A 17,980-nucleotide genomic window follows, 5' to 3' on the forward strand; every position below is an offset into this window, starting at 1 on the left:
TAATAATAATAATTATTATTATTATTATTACAATTTGGGTTAGGGGTTAACAATTTGAATTCTCATTACATGCGTAGGATATATATTATATTATATTATATTATATTATATTATATTATATTATATTATATTATATTATATTATATTATATTATATTATATTATATTATATTATATTATATTATATTATATTATATTATATTATATTATATTATATTATATTATATTATATTATATTATATTATATTATATTATATTATATTATATTATATTATATTATATTATATATCAGTATGAGAATATGTGAATATTTAAATTTCAATTTGTGAATTAGAAATCTAATTTATGCTTAAGTTATATATTATATTTTTAAACATTATTATTATTATTATTATTACATTTTGGATTAGGGGTTAGGAATTTGAATTCTCCTTTGTGTACGCTATAAATTGTAGCCTATATATTATTATAGGCCAATATTTTATTTTATTTTATTTTAAAATAAATGTTATTTTAATTTATGTTGTTGTTTTAAGTCATTATACATTTACATTAAATTATGGAAACACATTATAGTGATCTAGGAATCGTGTAAATATTTCTCTAAATACATTGAAAATGGTTATTTTCAGATTTGTTTTATTTTTATTATATTTTCAGTCTGGGCATTTTGCCCTTTTGGAGTTTATTTTGAACTAAAATCATAAATCAATGTATGAAAAATTATAAAACAATATCAAACAATTTTAATAGGTTGTTTCAGAATATCTGGAGATTTTACCCATCTAGTATTAACCCTGCTGCGGGTCAGCCAACCGTAGGGCCATTGACAGAAATGAATGATGACATTTCAAGTTCCATAATATGTTCAGTGTGACTCTTCATTTTAAATGTGTCACCACCCTTCCCATCATGAGCGACTGCTATGGTCTTGATTGACGGCTTCTCTCACAGCACAATAACACGCCTGCGGCTGTCTTGCAGAAATCCCTGCGTGGCTGCCTTTAGCATGCGGATGAGTTCAAACTAATAGAAATGTCAACACACCTCCGGTTCATCGACGTTCAACTCCCTCCTTATTCAGACGCTGCCACTATTTTAATTCAAATCATATAGCATGATGTACTACTGCTGTTAAAAAGCGTATTTTCTTTGGTTCATTTCCTCCTGCACGTATTGATGTTGTAATTCAGGTCTCCAAAGGAAATGACGAGCTACTAATTCACTTTTTTGTTTCAATTTAACATTTTTTAAATCAATTCTGTCTGCAAATTCTAGACATAAAGGCCAAGCAATTCCTAGAAACACATGCGTCTTCCTCATAATGACATGTTATTAAAGGAATAGTTCACCCAAAATTGAAAGTCATTATTCACTCACTCATCTTGTATTTGTCCCATTTATATGCACAATAAATTTTCTGTTTAATACTACAGCTCTATTAAATATATTATAATTGCTGGCATCATGGAAAAATTAATTAATTAATTAATTCATTCATTCAACTTGCTCAAAGTAGTATAAAACTGTTGGAATTTTACACTTAAAAAAAAAAAAACAGAACTTTTAAACTTCAATTTGTGAATTTGAATGATATATATTTCAATTATATATATTATATATATATATATATATATATATATATATATATACAGTATCTCACAGAAGTGAGTCCATGCCCAAGAGGGTTAAGGCAGTGCTGGAAAATAATGGTGGGCGCACAAAATATTGACACTTTGGGCCCAGTTTGGACATTTTCACTTAGGGGTGTACTCTCTTTTGTGGCCAGCGGTTTAGACATTAATGGCTGTGTGTTGAGTTATTTTGAGGGGACAGCAAATTCATACTGTTATACAAGCTGTACACTCACTACTTTACATTGTAGCAAAGTGTCATTTCTTAAGTGTTGTCACATGAAAAGATATAATAAAATATTTACAAAAATGTGAGGGGTGTACTCACTTCTGAGATACTGTACATACACATATACATTTATTTATTTAACACTAGGGCTGGCAATAGGCAGCCCTAGTATCAAAGAGTTAAAAAATAAATATTCAAAACCTACACTCAATTATAATACACATCAATTTGAATGTTTATTATGCATGATATCATTCTTTTGGTTTCAGCACAATGCATTTTTATTTTATTTATTTTTGTTTTTATTTTTAGTGATTGCTAACCCTAGTGTTGAACAACCAAATTTGAAAATCTGTAATTGATTCTAATATGCATCAATCTGAATGTTCATTATGCAATTTTTCATTGTTTTCTTTTGGTCTCAGCTCAATAAATCAAACCATACTGTCCACCCTAGCCCCCCTTCTCTGTACGTGTCTTTGATGTATTTCTCCCATTATCATTAAATACCACTGTGATCTGGAGACGCTGTGACTGGATTGGATGCAGGAGTTGTAATCACATCACTGCATTATGCATGCTGTGCAAAATACCAAGATGAAAAGAATTTACAGCAGGACATTCATGCCAATCAGTTCCCCGCTATTAATCTTGCATGACAACGATGCTGCACCTGTAATCTTCGGGCCAAAACAAAGGCCATGATTAAATGGGTTTAATTCATGGTGTCACGCTAGGATTCAGAAGAAGAGAACACAGGTAAAACTGCAGAGCTGTCAAAAATATTGCAGGCTAGATAAAGGGTTGAGTTGTGAAACATAAGCCTGAGAAAGCGAGATTGGCACGGAGCTTGCGCTCTCAGAGGGAGGAGAACGGAAGGGTCCCTTCCCCTGAGGACTCGCCTCGGGAGAACATGTTTCCCTTTGATCTCTAACTCTTTGTGTGATACTGTACAGGACAGCCAGGAGTTGAAAATTAGATGTGCATTTCATTCAGCATGACACCAGCATCCTAGTTCCTCTGCTGACTAAGCCCAAGACTCGATATGAATCAGTCTTTTTGTTTTGTTCCTGCCACAGTTCCTTAGTCAATGCCTCTGTGCAGTATTAAATACAGCTTACTGTATTTACAGTACAGTATAATTGACCATTTAATTTCCAATTGATAGAAATATCACTGTGATTTGGAAGTAGGCTACAAATGTCATATTGCGTTTATCCACAGTTTGATGGCACAAGTGTGTAAATAAATAAAGAGACAACGGAGTGTCTTTAAAAACCCTCTTTTGTGTGGAACTACTTCCTTCCGATACCGATTCAAATCTCAGTTTGACAGCTGAGCCCAAGCCTCCATTACTAATTCCAATACATCTTCATTAAAAGGTTATTGTATTACTGTATTAAAAATCACCATCACGAATACACACCGTTTCTCAATACTATTATTCATGAAATGAACAGTTGGATGTGCCAGAACTTTCTTCAGTTAAACAAGGAGAAAACTGAAGTCATTGCATTTGGAAACAAAGATGAAGTTCTCAAGGTGGTTTATAAATCACTCAATGGCCTAGGACCTAAATACATAGCAGATATGTTCACTGAATATAAACCTAACAGACCACTCAGATCATTAGGATCGAGTCAGTTAGAAATATCAAGGTTTCACACAAAACAAGTTCGCTTTTATCTATTATGCCACCCACAGCTGGAACCAGCTTCCAGAAGAAATAAGATGTGCTAAAACATTAGCCACATTTAAATCCAGACTCAAAACTTATCTGTTTAGCTGTGCATTTATTGAATGAGCACTGTGTTACGTCCAAACTAATTGCACTGTATTTTATATATAATCATTTCTAGTTTTAACTGTTTTAAATTCATTTAAAATAAATTTTTTAATAATTTTAAAAGTTTTACATTTTTTGTTTTATTGTTGTGATTATTTTTTAATGATTTTACTTTTATGTAAAGCACTTTGAATTACTATTGTGTATGAAATGTGCTATATAAATAAACTTGCCTTGCCTTGCCTATTAAATACTACTATTATTGAATAATAATATTTGATAAACAACAACAACAGCCATCATAAACGTTCCTAGGCAATTCAAAGGCAGCACTCTGATGTACAGCATTAAAGTTATATACTGTGAAATATAACGTGATGAGATTTTGCCCTCAGCCAAAACTATTTGCTCTGGAACAAATAATAGATTAATGAGACCAATGACTGCCCGTCAGATTTACCCCAAACAAATTATCATGTTTAACCACTATAGAGACATCAGAGCCAGCGGTAAATTCCAGAAGATCTGGCCGAGGTAAAGCCCAAAGTATACTTCACTTTTTACGCGTATGCGAGGGACAGCGTACAGTGCGTGTGACGCAAATTTCGTCATCAGAACAGTATGCGCGTACTGTACGCGCACCACCCGATTTTTGTAACCATGTGTACTTTGTATGCTTTGTATGAAGTTATTTTGCAGTAATCGGTTTTTCCACAAGGTGGCAACACTGTCCTGGGCCATTGTTTCACAGTAGAAACCAAAACTAAAGAGACGGAACAACAACAACAAAATAGCGGAGACTGCAACAACAAATGACGCTCACATTGACAAGCGCTTGTGAGCGAGAGGCTATGAGACAGCTCAGCTTTGGTTTAAAAGAGTTCAAAAATATTTGTTACTGTATCAGTCATAACTTAACGGGGAAAAACAGAATAGACACTAGACATGGATTAAGCTTTCTAGAGTGAATGTGTCGATCGCCCGCATTCGCGCACAACATCAAATGGAGTATACTTTGAAAGGCTACGCATTCGACTGTACACATATGCTAGTGTACGCATACAAAAACGAAGTATACTTTGGGCTTAAGGATGCTCTCGGCGGGTTCATGAGCACTGAACGGCCGCTGACGCCCTGGAGCTCACATCTACAAAAACGTTGAAGCAAATTTTCAAATAGACATTCTTTTTATTAACAGACCGCATATTTGAAGTCTAAACAAGTACATTCTCGACATTCTGTGACACAAAAACAGTATTATTCTAAAAATTTATAGTGGATTTGGGCATCTGCCATGACACTCACTGTTTGAAAAACAAGCAGAGTAATACAAATGGTGAAATGGTTGAAATGCTGTTATCACTAGAATATCGCATGCCTGGAAAAGGCTCTTGGCTAATCAGATTTGATAACCAAAAATAACTTTTATATAAAATATAATACAAAATTTGTATTTATAGTGTAATTGAGAATGCTAATTATTATATTGTATTATATGCAATAGTTTCAGTGTAACTACTTTTTAAATATCTTTTTATAAGAGTAGCTTGATTGTAGTTTAAGTACTTTAAGTGCACTTTCCAGAATTGTTCACAGTAAATGTGGCAACTCAAATCAGATACTGTGCATTTGCAAACCTATTAGCCAGTAATATCCATTTTGAATTGAGTTTGACAGCTGCGGAAAACTTCCCCAAATGTGTCACAATTGCGCTAATTTATCTATTATTTTACGTGCTGATTTCAAAAACGTCAGGCATGAATAGCTTTTAATGGTTGGTGGATTGGGTAATTGAATTGACCTCAAACAAATTCGTTCGTTCCCTTTGCGAATTGAATCTATGCTTTTTCCCCTCTCACCCACTTGTAGGAACAACCGAGCACACGTTCCCCGAGTCCCACTCCCAGAGCTCATCAAAAGGGCTGTTGTACTTGTCTGTATCAAGTTCATGATTAAAATAAGTATTTGAAAAAAATATCTCAGTGCTGCTACATTGTTTGTGTTATTTGTGGTTTTGAAAAACGAATATGACAAAGCGAGCCCCATGAGATGCAATATACAGCCTCAAACCCGAGATGTTTTTATACAGCAAAGGTTCGTTTATATTAATGCATCCCCTGCTATTGGTATTCATGGAAGTTGTGGCGTCTTTGTGCTTACACATATTTTTAGGAGTGTGAGGAGGGAAAAAAGTTCAATTTAAATGCAATGAAATAGCAGAGGGTGCAGTACTAAAGTTTTGTATCTAACAAATTCACTTTGATGGTATACAGTTTACAGTATGTGCACTGTGGCGAAGATCAGAGCAAACACGGGACGGCGTTCAGAAACTAAGATCTTCCGTAGGGAGGTGAGCGCAGATGATGGAAGCTTTTATCGGCCACGATGTGTGCAGAATTTTCCCCAGTCAGCACATCATGTCTATCGTGTTTCTTAGACATTCTCGCATTCACCTTTGGGAAGAGCCTGGGAATTGGACCACGGGTCTTTTTCCTCGCTAAATTTATGGAAATGCATGAGGCGTGAGCTTAAATTGTTATTTGGTTGCTCTAAAAGCAGCCAGGCCCCTTGGCTATTTTGATACAGTTCATTTTATGCCTGTCAAAGACTGTAATTGGACGACCCTATTTGCTGTCAGTATCACCCTTTTGAAGTCAATAGAAAGCTGGAAGTGATGTGCACCACTTTGGGCTGCATCCTCAAAACAATTCCTTATCCTTTTTTGGCTTTTCTCCCTCAATAGTCTCTAAAAAATGCTTTCATTTCCTTCACAGTTTATTTTGGGTTGTTATTCTGCAGTGCCGCACTGAGCGGTTGACGGTGCCAGAGGGAAAACAGGATATCTTGTGGGTGATGTTTACTGTAATCTTTGTCTCCTTTTTTGCGGTCTTTCTCCTACACCTTTGATTTGAGAGTTGCTGATGTGACCGAAAGTATAGAGAGCTGACATCTGTGTATGCCTTTGAATTTTTTCCCCCTGAAAATCAACATTAGCTTTGCAGCTTCTCTCTAACAATCATGTCTTCTAGGATTTGGACTCCAGCTCTGAGGTCGATGAAAGCTCAGATGATGACAGCACTCTGGAGGGAGACTTGAACGACAAGATGCCGAGTGACCAGAGAGGCTCCGATCTGCCTTCCGACCGAGATGAAAATCACCTCCGGACGAGTGACTTCCATAAGCATTACCTCAACTGCTCCAGGAAAAGCCAAGAAGGCCACTCGAGTATGGTGGACAGGCTTCTGGAGAAGTACGGGATCTGCACTCCCAACCACGATCCACGTCTCTACACCGCCACTGCAGCCAATACAAAGTCAATAGCTGGATACTCCATCCTAGCCTTCCCTGACTTCTGGGGACACCTGCCCCCACAAGAGCACGAGCCCATGGCTAAAAGACCACCACATGTGCAGAGGTGAGAAATCATGTCTTTCATTTCAATTTTGTTCTGCTCAAGGAATAATTTTTCAATGACCATTGAAAATTAACATTGTATCTGTTACCAAGTTAAAAAAGTATGTTACCACAGATAAAATTGTGCCTAGAATATTAGAACAATTCATCCCTGATTTATCCCATGTCACAGATAACAAAACATATATGCAAAGTGTTTTCTATTGCATGGTTGCATTTAATTTATCAAATGCATAAATTTTGCACAGCATTCTTCTTCTAAACAGCTATGAGTCTGTATTGCAATAACAATTGCGATTAAACATCAAGGAGCTCTCCGTTTACCTGTGATCACATTTAATATTCAATATTAAAAGATTTAAGAAGACATTTGCTTTGAGAGACATATCTGGGTAGAATTACTCTAGTGTTTTGTTGCTCATAAAAACTGTGCCATTAGAGACTGCAACAAGAAAAACAACAGAAAACGGTTTGATTCCAAAAAGACGCTTTCAAAACCTCCCCAAAAATGGCTTAATTTGTGCTTTAGTTTTTGTCTTGGGTTTTTGCACAAATTCTGTGTTCCATATTCCAGCAGTTCCCAACCTTTTAGCTGCTTGTGTTACGTTTGCATGCTGAGATTGCCAGAAAGAAATTATGCAAATATTAGACTTAATTTATAAGCTGATTTGCCTCTAAATCAGATCATGTGGATGCAATTTAAGGCCTATTCTCCATCCTTACTTGATTGTAAATATCGTCGGCACTGAGTCATTAAACTCACTGTAAGAACAAATGAAATCCATTAAAATATTCCTTTTTGAGTTAAACTCTCTTGCCTTAAGTGAGTTGTTCTGCTTTTGCTAGTTGCTTTGCTCTACTTCCAAAGACTCTTTTCTACTGAGGAAAAGCCCTTAAATATATATCTAATTATGGTAGCCCCCTTCAAAAAACTTGTTTTCCACGAAACTTTCTTCAATGTGGAAGGGAGAGATTAAAGGAAATAGACATTTATTTCAGTCAATTCTGTAGTTTATTGTGTTTCCTCAAGGGTAAGATAAGTTTCTATGGGTTCTATTGGTGTTATTTTAACTTAAAAATAGTTGTTTCTTTGAGTTTTAAAAAGAAAGTGTCAGACAGCCAGTGACATTTTGAAAAAAGTGACAGTTTTAATTCCACATATTTCTTCCTACTCACACGTTAACTTTAGATAAGTCTTAAACATTTGCATTTGACGTCCTAAGATGATCATTTAAAAAAAAAAAACGCATTTAAAACATATGCCTGACACATCATTTTGATAATATTTGCAGGAAAATGGTTGATCATAATGCCTTTTCTACCCTTTGTGATGTTCTATGCTCAGAATTTAACATTAATGAAAGACAGAATGCTTGTTTAGGTCTTATTGTTTTATAGTTCTTCCTATGAAGTAAACATTCTGATGAGAGCGCTCTCGGTTTATTGCCAGCCACGGCGGACTGTTAACTTTGTTTTTGCTCATTCATTCAGCCCCATTATCATCTGAAATTTGTTTTTCCCCCCGCTGCATTTTGAATTGTGCTTATTCGCATCGGGAGAAAGGCCTTATTATTATTGTTTATTTGCAAAAAAGAAATAATGCATTGACAAGCGTGAGCGAGAGGCTATGAGACAGCTCAGCTTTGGTTTAAAAGAGTTCAAAAATATTTGTTACTGTATCAGTCATAACTTAACGGGGAAAAACAGAATAGACACTAGACATGGATTAAGCTTTCTAGAGTGAATGTGTCGATCGCCCGCATTCGCGCACAACATCAAATGGAGTATACTTTGAAAGGCTACGCATTCGACTGTACACATATGCTAGTGTACGCATACAAAAACGAAGTATACTTTGGGCTTAAGGATGCTCTCGGCGGGTTCATGAGCACTGAACGGCCGCTGACGCCCTGGAGCTCACATCTACAAAAACGTTGAAGCAAATTTTCAAATAGACATTCTTTTTATTAACAGACCGCATATTTGAAGTCTAAACAAGTACATTCTCGACATTCTGTGACACAAAAACAGTATTATTCTAAAAATTTATAGTGGATTTGGGCATCTGCCATGACACTCACTGTTTGAAAAACAAGCAGAGTAATACAAATGGTGAAATGGTTGAAATGCTGTTATCACTAGAATATCGCATGCCTGGAAAAGGCTCTTGGCTAATCAGATTTGATAACCAAAAATAACTTTTATATAAAATATAATACAAAATTTGTATTTATAGTGTAATTGAGAATGCTAATTATTATATTGTATTATATGCAATAGTTTCAGTGTAACTACTTTTTAAATATCTTTTTATAAGAGTAGCTTGATTGTAGTTTAAGTACTTTAAGTGCACTTTCCAGAATTGTTCACAGTAAATGTGGCAACTCAAATCAGATACTGTGCATTTGCAAACCTATTAGCCAGTAATATCCATTTTGAATTGAGTTTGACAGCTGCGGAAAACTTCCCCAAATGTGTCACAATTGCGCTAATTTATCTATTATTTTACGTGCTGATTTCAAAAACGTCAGGCATGAATAGCTTTTAATGGTTGGTGGATTGGGTAATTGAATTGACCTCAAACAAATTCGTTCGTTCCCTTTGCGAATTGAATCTATGCTTTTTCCCCTCTCACCCACTTGTAGGAACAACCGAGCACACGTTCCCCGAGTCCCACTCCCAGAGCTCATCAAAAGGGCTGTTGTACTTGTCTGTATCAAGTTCATGATTAAAATAAGTATTTGAAAAAAATATCTCAGTGCTGCTACATTGTTTGTGTTATTTGTGGTTTTGAAAAACGAATATGACAAAGCGAGCCCCATGAGATGCAATATACAGCCTCAAACCCGAGATGTTTTTATACAGCAAAGGTTCGTTTATATTAATGCATCCCCTGCTATTGGTATTCATGGAAGTTGTGGCGTCTTTGTGCTTACACATATTTTTAGGAGTGTGAGGAGGGAAAAAAGTTCAATTTAAATGCAATGAAATAGCAGAGGGTGCAGTACTAAAGTTTTGTATCTAACAAATTCACTTTGATGGTATACAGTTTACAGTATGTGCACTGTGGCGAAGATCAGAGCAAACACGGGACGGCGTTCAGAAACTAAGATCTTCCGTAGGGAGGTGAGCGCAGATGATGGAAGCTTTTATCGGCCACGATGTGTGCAGAATTTTCCCCAGTCAGCACATCATGTCTATCGTGTTTCTTAGACATTCTCGCATTCACCTTTGGGAAGAGCCTGGGAATTGGACCACGGGTCTTTTTCCTCGCTAAATTTATGGAAATGCATGAGGCGTGAGCTTAAATTGTTATTTGGTTGCTCTAAAAGCAGCCAGGCCCCTTGGCTATTTTGATACAGTTCATTTTATGCCTGTCAAAGACTGTAATTGGACGACCCTATTTGCTGTCAGTATCACCCTTTTGAAGTCAATAGAAAGCTGGAAGTGATGTGCACCACTTTGGGCTGCATCCTCAAAACAATTCCTTATCCTTTTTTGGCTTTTCTCCCTCAATAGTCTCTAAAAAATGCTTTCATTTCCTTCACAGTTTATTTTGGGTTGTTATTCTGCAGTGCCGCACTGAGCGGTTGACGGTGCCAGAGGGAAAACAGGATATCTTGTGGGTGATGTTTACTGTAATCTTTGTCTCCTTTTTTGCGGTCTTTCTCCTACACCTTTGATTTGAGAGTTGCTGATGTGACCGAAAGTATAGAGAGCTGACATCTGTGTATGCCTTTGAATTTTTTCCCCCTGAAAATCAACATTAGCTTTGCAGCTTCTCTCTAACAATCATGTCTTCTAGGATTTGGACTCCAGCTCTGAGGTCGATGAAAGCTCGGACGATGACAGCGCTCTGGAGGGAGACTTGAATGATGAGACACTGAGTGACCAGAGATGCTCCGAGCTGCCCTCCCACCGAGATGAAAACCACCTCCAGACGAGCGACTTCCATAAGCATTACCTCAATTGCTCTAGGAAATGCCAAAAAGGCCACTCTAGTATGGTGGACAGGCTTCTGGAGAAGTACGGGATCTGCATTCCCAACCATGATCCACGCCTCTATGCCGCCACTGCAGCCAATACAAAGTCTATAGCTGGATACTCCATCCTAGCCTTCCCTGACTTCTGGGGACACCTGCCCCCACAAGAGCACGAGCCCATGGCTAAAAGACCACCACATGTGCAGAGGTGAGAAATCATGTCTTTCATTTCAATTTTGTTCTGCTCAAGGAATAATTTTTCAATGACCATTGAAAATTAACATTGTATCTGTTACCAAGTTAAAAAAGTATGTTACCACAGATAAAATTGTGCCTAGAATATTAGAACAATTCATCCCTGATTTATCCCATGTCACAGATAACAAAACATATATGCAAAGTGTTTTCTATTGCATGGTTGCATTTAATTTATCAAATGCATAAATTTTGCACAGCATTCTTCTTCTAAACAGCTATGAGTCTGTATTGCAATAACAATTGCGATTAAACATCAAGGAGCTCTCCGTTTACCTGTGATCACATTTAATATTCAATATTAAAAGATTTAAGAAGACATTTGCTTTGAGAGACATATCTGGGTAGAATTACTCTAGTGTTTTGTTGCTCATAAAAACTGTGCCATTAGAGACTGCAACAAGAAAAACAACAGAAAACGGTTTGATTCCAAAAAGACGCTTTCAAAACCTCCCCAAAAATGGCTTAATTTGTGCTTTAGTTTTTGTCTTGGGTTTTTGCACAAATTCTGTGTTCCATATTCCAGCAGTTCCCAACCTTTTAGCTGCTTGTGTTACGTTTGCATGCTGAGATTGCCAGAAAGAAATTATGCAAATATTAGACTTAATTTATAAGCTGATTTGCCTCTAAATCAGATCATGTGGATGCAATTTAAGGCCTATTCTCCATCCTTACTTGATTGTAAATATCGTCGGCACTGAGTCATTAAACTCACTGTAAGAACAAATGAAATCCATTAAAATATTCCTTTTTGAGTTAAACTCTCTTGCCTTAAGTGAGTTGTTCTGCTTTTGCTAGTTGCTTTGCTCTACTTCCAAAGACTCTTTTCTACTGAGGAAAAGCCCTTAAATATATATCTAATTATGGTAGCCCCCTTCAAAAAACTTGTTTTCCACGAAACTTTCTTCAATGTGGAAGGGAGAGATTAAAGGAAATAGACATTTATTTCAGTCAATTCTGTAGTTTATTGTGTTTCCTCAAGGGTAAGATAAGTTTCTATGGGTTCTATTGGTGTTATTTTAACTTAAAAATAGTTGTTTCTTTGAGTTTTAAAAAGAAAGTGTCAGACAGCCAGTGACATTTTGAAAAAAGTGACAGTTTTAATTCCACATATTTCTTCCTACTCACACGTTAACTTTAGATAAGTCTTAAACATTTGCATTTGACGTCCTAAGATGATCATTTAAAAAAAAAAAACGCATTTAAAACATATGCCTGACACATCATTTTGATAATATTTGCAGGAAAATGGTTGATCATAATGCCTTTTCTACCCTTTGTGATGTTCTATGCTCAGAATTTAACATTAATGAAAGACAGAATGCTTGTTTAGGTCTTATTGTTTTATAGTTCTTCCTATGAAGTAAACATTCTGATGAGAGCGCTCTCGGTTTATTGCCAGCCACGGCGGACTGTTAACTTTGTTTTTGCTCATTCATTCAGCCCCATTATCATCTGAAATTTGTTTTTCCCCCCGCTGCATTTTGAATTGTGCTTATTCGCATCGGGAGAAAGGCCTTATTATTATTGTTTATTTGCAAAAAAGAAATAATGCACACAAACAACCAAGAAAATTAGCCGATTAGCATCATACAGGGCAAAAAAGATGAGGCAACATAGGTTTGATTTGGAAATGGCATCATCCAAACAGAGTTGAGAACGACCCGCCATTATTAGTGCTTTTGGTAGACGTCTGCATATTATTTCGCCAGACTGCTTAATACGTGTAATATAGCTGATAGTGTTGCTCGTTACTCATTTGTTAAAGTAATATATAATGATACGACTGTCGCAACCTTTGTGTGTCGGCCTCTTGTATTAGGCCCTGGATTTGGGGAACAGCGGTTATTTTGCATGCACTCCACTCCAAACTTCATTTCAATATTTAATTTCATTTATTAAATGCAAAAGTTTGGTTTCAAAAGCATTTCTAAATTCAGTTCATATTTCCAAAAAAAAAAAAAAAAAAAACGAAAAATCAAGTCAGAATAACGAAGTGGTTAAAAAAAACTGTGAGCTACCACCATATATGTATAAAATGTGCTGTGCACTCAGTGTTTTGCGAAAAGAGCTCCCTCTGCAGGTGAGACAAATATACAGTACTGTCACAAACAATAAAGCTAATAAAGCTTGCTACTATAGTTAAACTTTAAAATGATAGTTCACCCAGAGATGAGAATTGTTTCAAGAACACTGGGTCTTATTCACTAAGCATGCGTACGCACAAATTTGTGTGTGAAACCTGTGTACGAACGTTTTCACGAACAAATCATGATTCACTAAAACTTTCGTACTTTATTCTAAATTTAAGAAAAATATAGGAACAGCACAAAGCACATGTGCGCAAAAATCACACTCTGGCCGGTTTTAATAATCTATATATATATATATATATATATATATATATATAATGAGTATTGAACACATCACCATTTTTCTCAGTAAATATATTTCTAAACGTGCTGTTGACATGAAATTTTCGCCAGATGTCGATAACAACCCAAGTAATCCATACATACAAAGAAAACAAAACAAATAAGTTCTCCGGAAGTGGAAAGAACATAATTTCACCATAAACCGGCCACGACCAGGTGCTCCTCGCAAGATTTCTGACAGAGCAGTAAAAAAGAATTATCAGAAGAGTTGTCCAAGAGCCAAGGATCACTTGTGGAGAGCTTCAGAAAGACCTGGAATTAGCATGAACAATTGTTTCAAATAAAATAAGTTCAATAAGTAAGTAATGCACTCAACCGTTTAAAGTTTGCTGCACCACATTTAGACAAGCCTGTGAAATACTGGGAGAATATAGTCTGGTCCGATGAGACAAAAATTTTACTCTTTGGATGCCATAATACACACCATGTTTGGAGGTCAAATGGCACTGCACATCACCCCAAAAACATCATGTTGTAGCACTGGCAAAATTCATATAATTGAAGGAAAGGATGAATGGAAAAATGTGATGATGAAGATGAAATGAGGGTGGACATTCCAGCGAGACAATGATCCCAAACACACAGCCAAGGAAACTCTCATTTGGTTTCAGAGAAAGAAAGTAAAGCTGCTAGAATGGCCCAGCCAATCACCTGACTTGAATCCAATAGAAAATCTATGGAAAGAACTAAAGATTAGAGATCATAGAAGAGGCCCATGGAACCTTCAAGATTTGAAGACTGTTTGTGTGGAAAAATGGGCCAAAATCACACCTGAGCAATGCATACGACTAGTTTCTCCATACAGGAGGCGTCTTGAAGCTGTCATTACCAACAAAGGCTTTTGTACGAAGTATTAAATACATTTCATTAAGCATTTTCAATACTTTTCCCCTGGGTCATTCCGTTTTATTACACAGAATCTATTATCTAAGGATAATAGTTATGCATTATGCATAATTACAATAAATATATATTTCATCCTAAAATGATTTAATCATGTACAGTGAAAGATATGAAAAGCTGCGTTAGACTATAGCGCTTTATAGGTTTCTCTGAATAACAGCGCATGTATAGCCGGCCAATGAGACCTCTGTGAACTGGTTCTGTATAAAATATGTTTTATTGTGTATGAACTGATTTTGAGGACTGCGCACTTGGTATTGCTCAAAGATCTGGCAAGAGCGCGTCTGAAGACAGAGTGCGTTATATGGGGTTGTGTGGAGCATCTTTGACAAGAGTGACAAAAGGCTGTAAAGGAAAGCGTGTGCAGAAAGCCCTTATATGGAGATGGTCTGGGCGTGTTTTATGCAAATTACTAACCTCGTGCACGTGGCAACTCATTTAGAATGCTCCGAATTCACTAATAGAATATTAGTTCACTAATATTCACTAATTTAAGAACAAATTAATGTGCGTACGCACGTGTTGTGAATTAGGCAAAACGTTTTCATGAGAAATTCGAATGTGCGTATAAATACGAATAATCTACGCAATTTGTGAATGAGACCCAATGTTGGTATAATAAGTGTGAATGAAGAATGAGGCTGTTGTGTGAAAATTGAAGTCGTTATTACGACTTTTGACACCGATAATCATTACAACATCGTTAACCATTGTAATTGCATGGGAGAGTCACCGAATTGCGGAATCGTTGTACATTGAACTGGATTCATGAATGAATTGTTGAGGCCGGTCTTGTGAGTTGAATCAATTGAAAAGATTTGAATCAAAACAATGATTCCTTCACAAATCTAACAAGATAAACGGTATAACATGATAATATTGCAATATAGCAAGCAAGGAAATTTGGACCGACATATGGACCAATTTTGTTCTTTAATTTATGACTCATACATGTGGTTTATTTTACCTAATCTAGTTTCCTCATTTATTAAAGGGACAGTTCACCCAAAATAAAAATTCATTAATTACTCACCCTATTGTCGCTCCGAACCCAGAGTTCTGACTGCATATACACAGACTTTTTAAAATATATTAAAATATAAAGTATATATATTTTTTTATTTTTTTTTTATGTTTTAATGTATAAATTGAGTTCTACTTTTGGAAACCAAAGCTGTGGTTCATTGATAGTTTATTTATTTATTTTTCAATGTTCCAGAAAGAAAGTTTTCGAAGACATCCAGCGTCTCATCTGTCCAGAGGACATCATCAACAAGGTTATTTTTGACATGGATGATCACAGGTAACATGCTGCTATTTTTTTTTTCTGATAAAGCGTTTTCATTAGATCCTCACAGCAGTGGCATGGCAGCCATCTAGATGCTACAATGATAAATTAAGTCCATCAAGTGCCTCTGATGGATCTTAATGAATCTTTCACATGCGAATATACGACAGTCACAGCCAGAACGTGAAAGATCTTCAGTGCAGACTTCAAGTTCTTTTTAAAAGCTCTAAAATTGCAGCAATTACAATAAAACCGTAAAAAGGGTAATTGAGGTAAAATGCCTTTCTAGGAACAATCTTATTTGCGACTGGTTTTGATCATACAGTTCCTCAGCTTGTGTGTGTTTATCCAGTCAAGCTTGGTTTGATGTGACTGCCTCTGTCAGGGGCATTCTGGGTGATAAACCCTTGAAAGGACAGTGTCTCTCTGCCTGCCCAGATGCTGATGGACAGCTTGTCGTCCGTAGCTGCTGTTTACCGTCATGTAGTTTGTGGGTTGCAGTAGGTTTGCGATACTGAACTGTGCGTCTCCATCATGTGGACAGTGTTCTGCACTCATCTTCTGTGTCATTTGCAGTGTGACTGGAATTTATTGATGCAAACTGTGCAGAATGAATGATTTAGCCAGAATGGTGGTTAGTAGTGTGAATCAATATGTAGGACAAGTATGGAGATAATTCACTTGTTTGTTAAGCTAATGTGACAGTATGGTGGAGTGGAACATGCTCAATCAGCACAGCTGTCCAAAAATGTGTCTCTCTCTCTTCTGTTCTTCTCTGCTTTCTGTCTATTAGTCTTCTCCAGTCAATCTCATTTGTCCTTTCTCTTCCTTCCTTGCTTCTTGTTTCTTTCCTGTCTCCCCCCCCCTTCATTTTCCCTTTCCTTCTCATTTCTTTCTTTCTTTCTTTCTTTCTTTCAATGTTCATTTTGGTTCTTGTTTTTCTCTTTTCCTTCCTTTTTTGCTGTTTTTTTTGTTGCTTTTTTCTTATCTTTCCTTTTCCTTCCTTCCTTCCTTCCTTCCTTTCTTCCATCCTTTCATTTTTTCCTTACTTCCTATGTTCAAATTTGGTTTCTGTCTTTCCCTTTTCCTTCCGTTTTTGCTTTCTTGTTTTTTGGCTTTCTTCATGGCTTTCTTCCTTCCTTTCTTTCTTTCTTTCTTTTTCCTTCGTTCCTTCGTTCCTTCCTTCCTTCTGTTGTCTTTCTTCCTGTCTTTTCTTTTCCATCCTTCTTTATTTCCTTCCTTCTTCCTTCTATCCTTTCATTTTTTATTTTATTTCCTTACTTCCTATGTTTGATTTGGTTCCTGTCTTTCTCTTTTCCTTCCTTCCTTCCTTCATTCCTTACTTACTTACTTCTATCCTTTCATTCTTTCCTTACTTCCTATGTTCACTTTGGTTTCTGTCTTTCCCTTTTCCTTCCTGTTTTGCTTTCTTCCTTTTTTTGCTCTCTTCCTGTTTTTCCCCTTCCTCCTTTCCTTCTTTCCTTCCTTCCTTCCTCCCTCCCTTTCTTTATTTCCTTTTCCTTTGTTCATTCCTTCTGTTGTTTTTCTTCCTGTCTTTTCTTTTCCATCCTTCTTTATTTCATTCCTTCTTCCTTCTATCCTTTCATTTTTTATTCTATTTCCTTACTTCCTATGTTTACTTTGGTTCCTGTCTTTCTCTCTTCCTTCCTTCCTTCTGCTTGTATTTCTTCCTGTATTTCTTTTTTTTTTTGCTTTTTGCCTTTGTATATTCATTCTATTCTTCCTTCCTGTCTTTTTTTTGTTTCCTTTATTTTCCTTCCATTCCTATGTTTCTCCTTTTCTTCCTCCCTGTCTTTTCTCTTTTGTTTTGTTTTGTTTTGTTTTGTTTTGTTTTGTTTTGTTTTCTTTCTTTCTTTCTTTCTTTCTTTCTCTCTCTCTCTCTTTCTTTCTTTCTTTCTTTCTTTCTTTCTTTCTTTCTTTCTTTCTTTCTTTCTTTCTTTCTTTCTTTCTTTCTTTCTTTCTTTCTTTCTTTCTTTCTTTCTTTCTTTCTTTCTTTCTTTCTTTCTTTCTTTCTTTCTTTCTCTCTCTCTCTC

The 17,980-nt window shown here is 36.1% G+C and overlaps 1 protein-coding gene across 1 annotated transcript in view; it reads left to right on the forward strand.

Moving 5' to 3' along the window:
- The window catches only part of LOC107714006 (cytosolic carboxypeptidase 4-like), a 165,166-nt gene that overhangs the window by 32,623 nt on the left and 114,563 nt on the right, over nt 1-17,980 (forward strand). Inside the window, 2 exon segments of the mRNA XM_016519695.1 lie at nt 6,643-7,063; nt 15,858-15,941. Coding sequence (XP_016375181.1) covers nt 6,643-7,063; nt 15,858-15,941 — 505 coding nt within the window.

The sequence above is a fragment of the Sinocyclocheilus rhinocerous genome, unplaced genomic scaffold, assembly GCF_001515625.1.
Source record: "Sinocyclocheilus rhinocerous isolate Xijiao unplaced genomic scaffold, SAMN03320098_v1.1 scaffold568, whole genome shotgun sequence".
In the NCBI taxonomy this organism is placed as follows: domain Eukaryota; kingdom Metazoa; phylum Chordata; class Actinopteri; order Cypriniformes; family Cyprinidae; genus Sinocyclocheilus; species Sinocyclocheilus rhinocerous.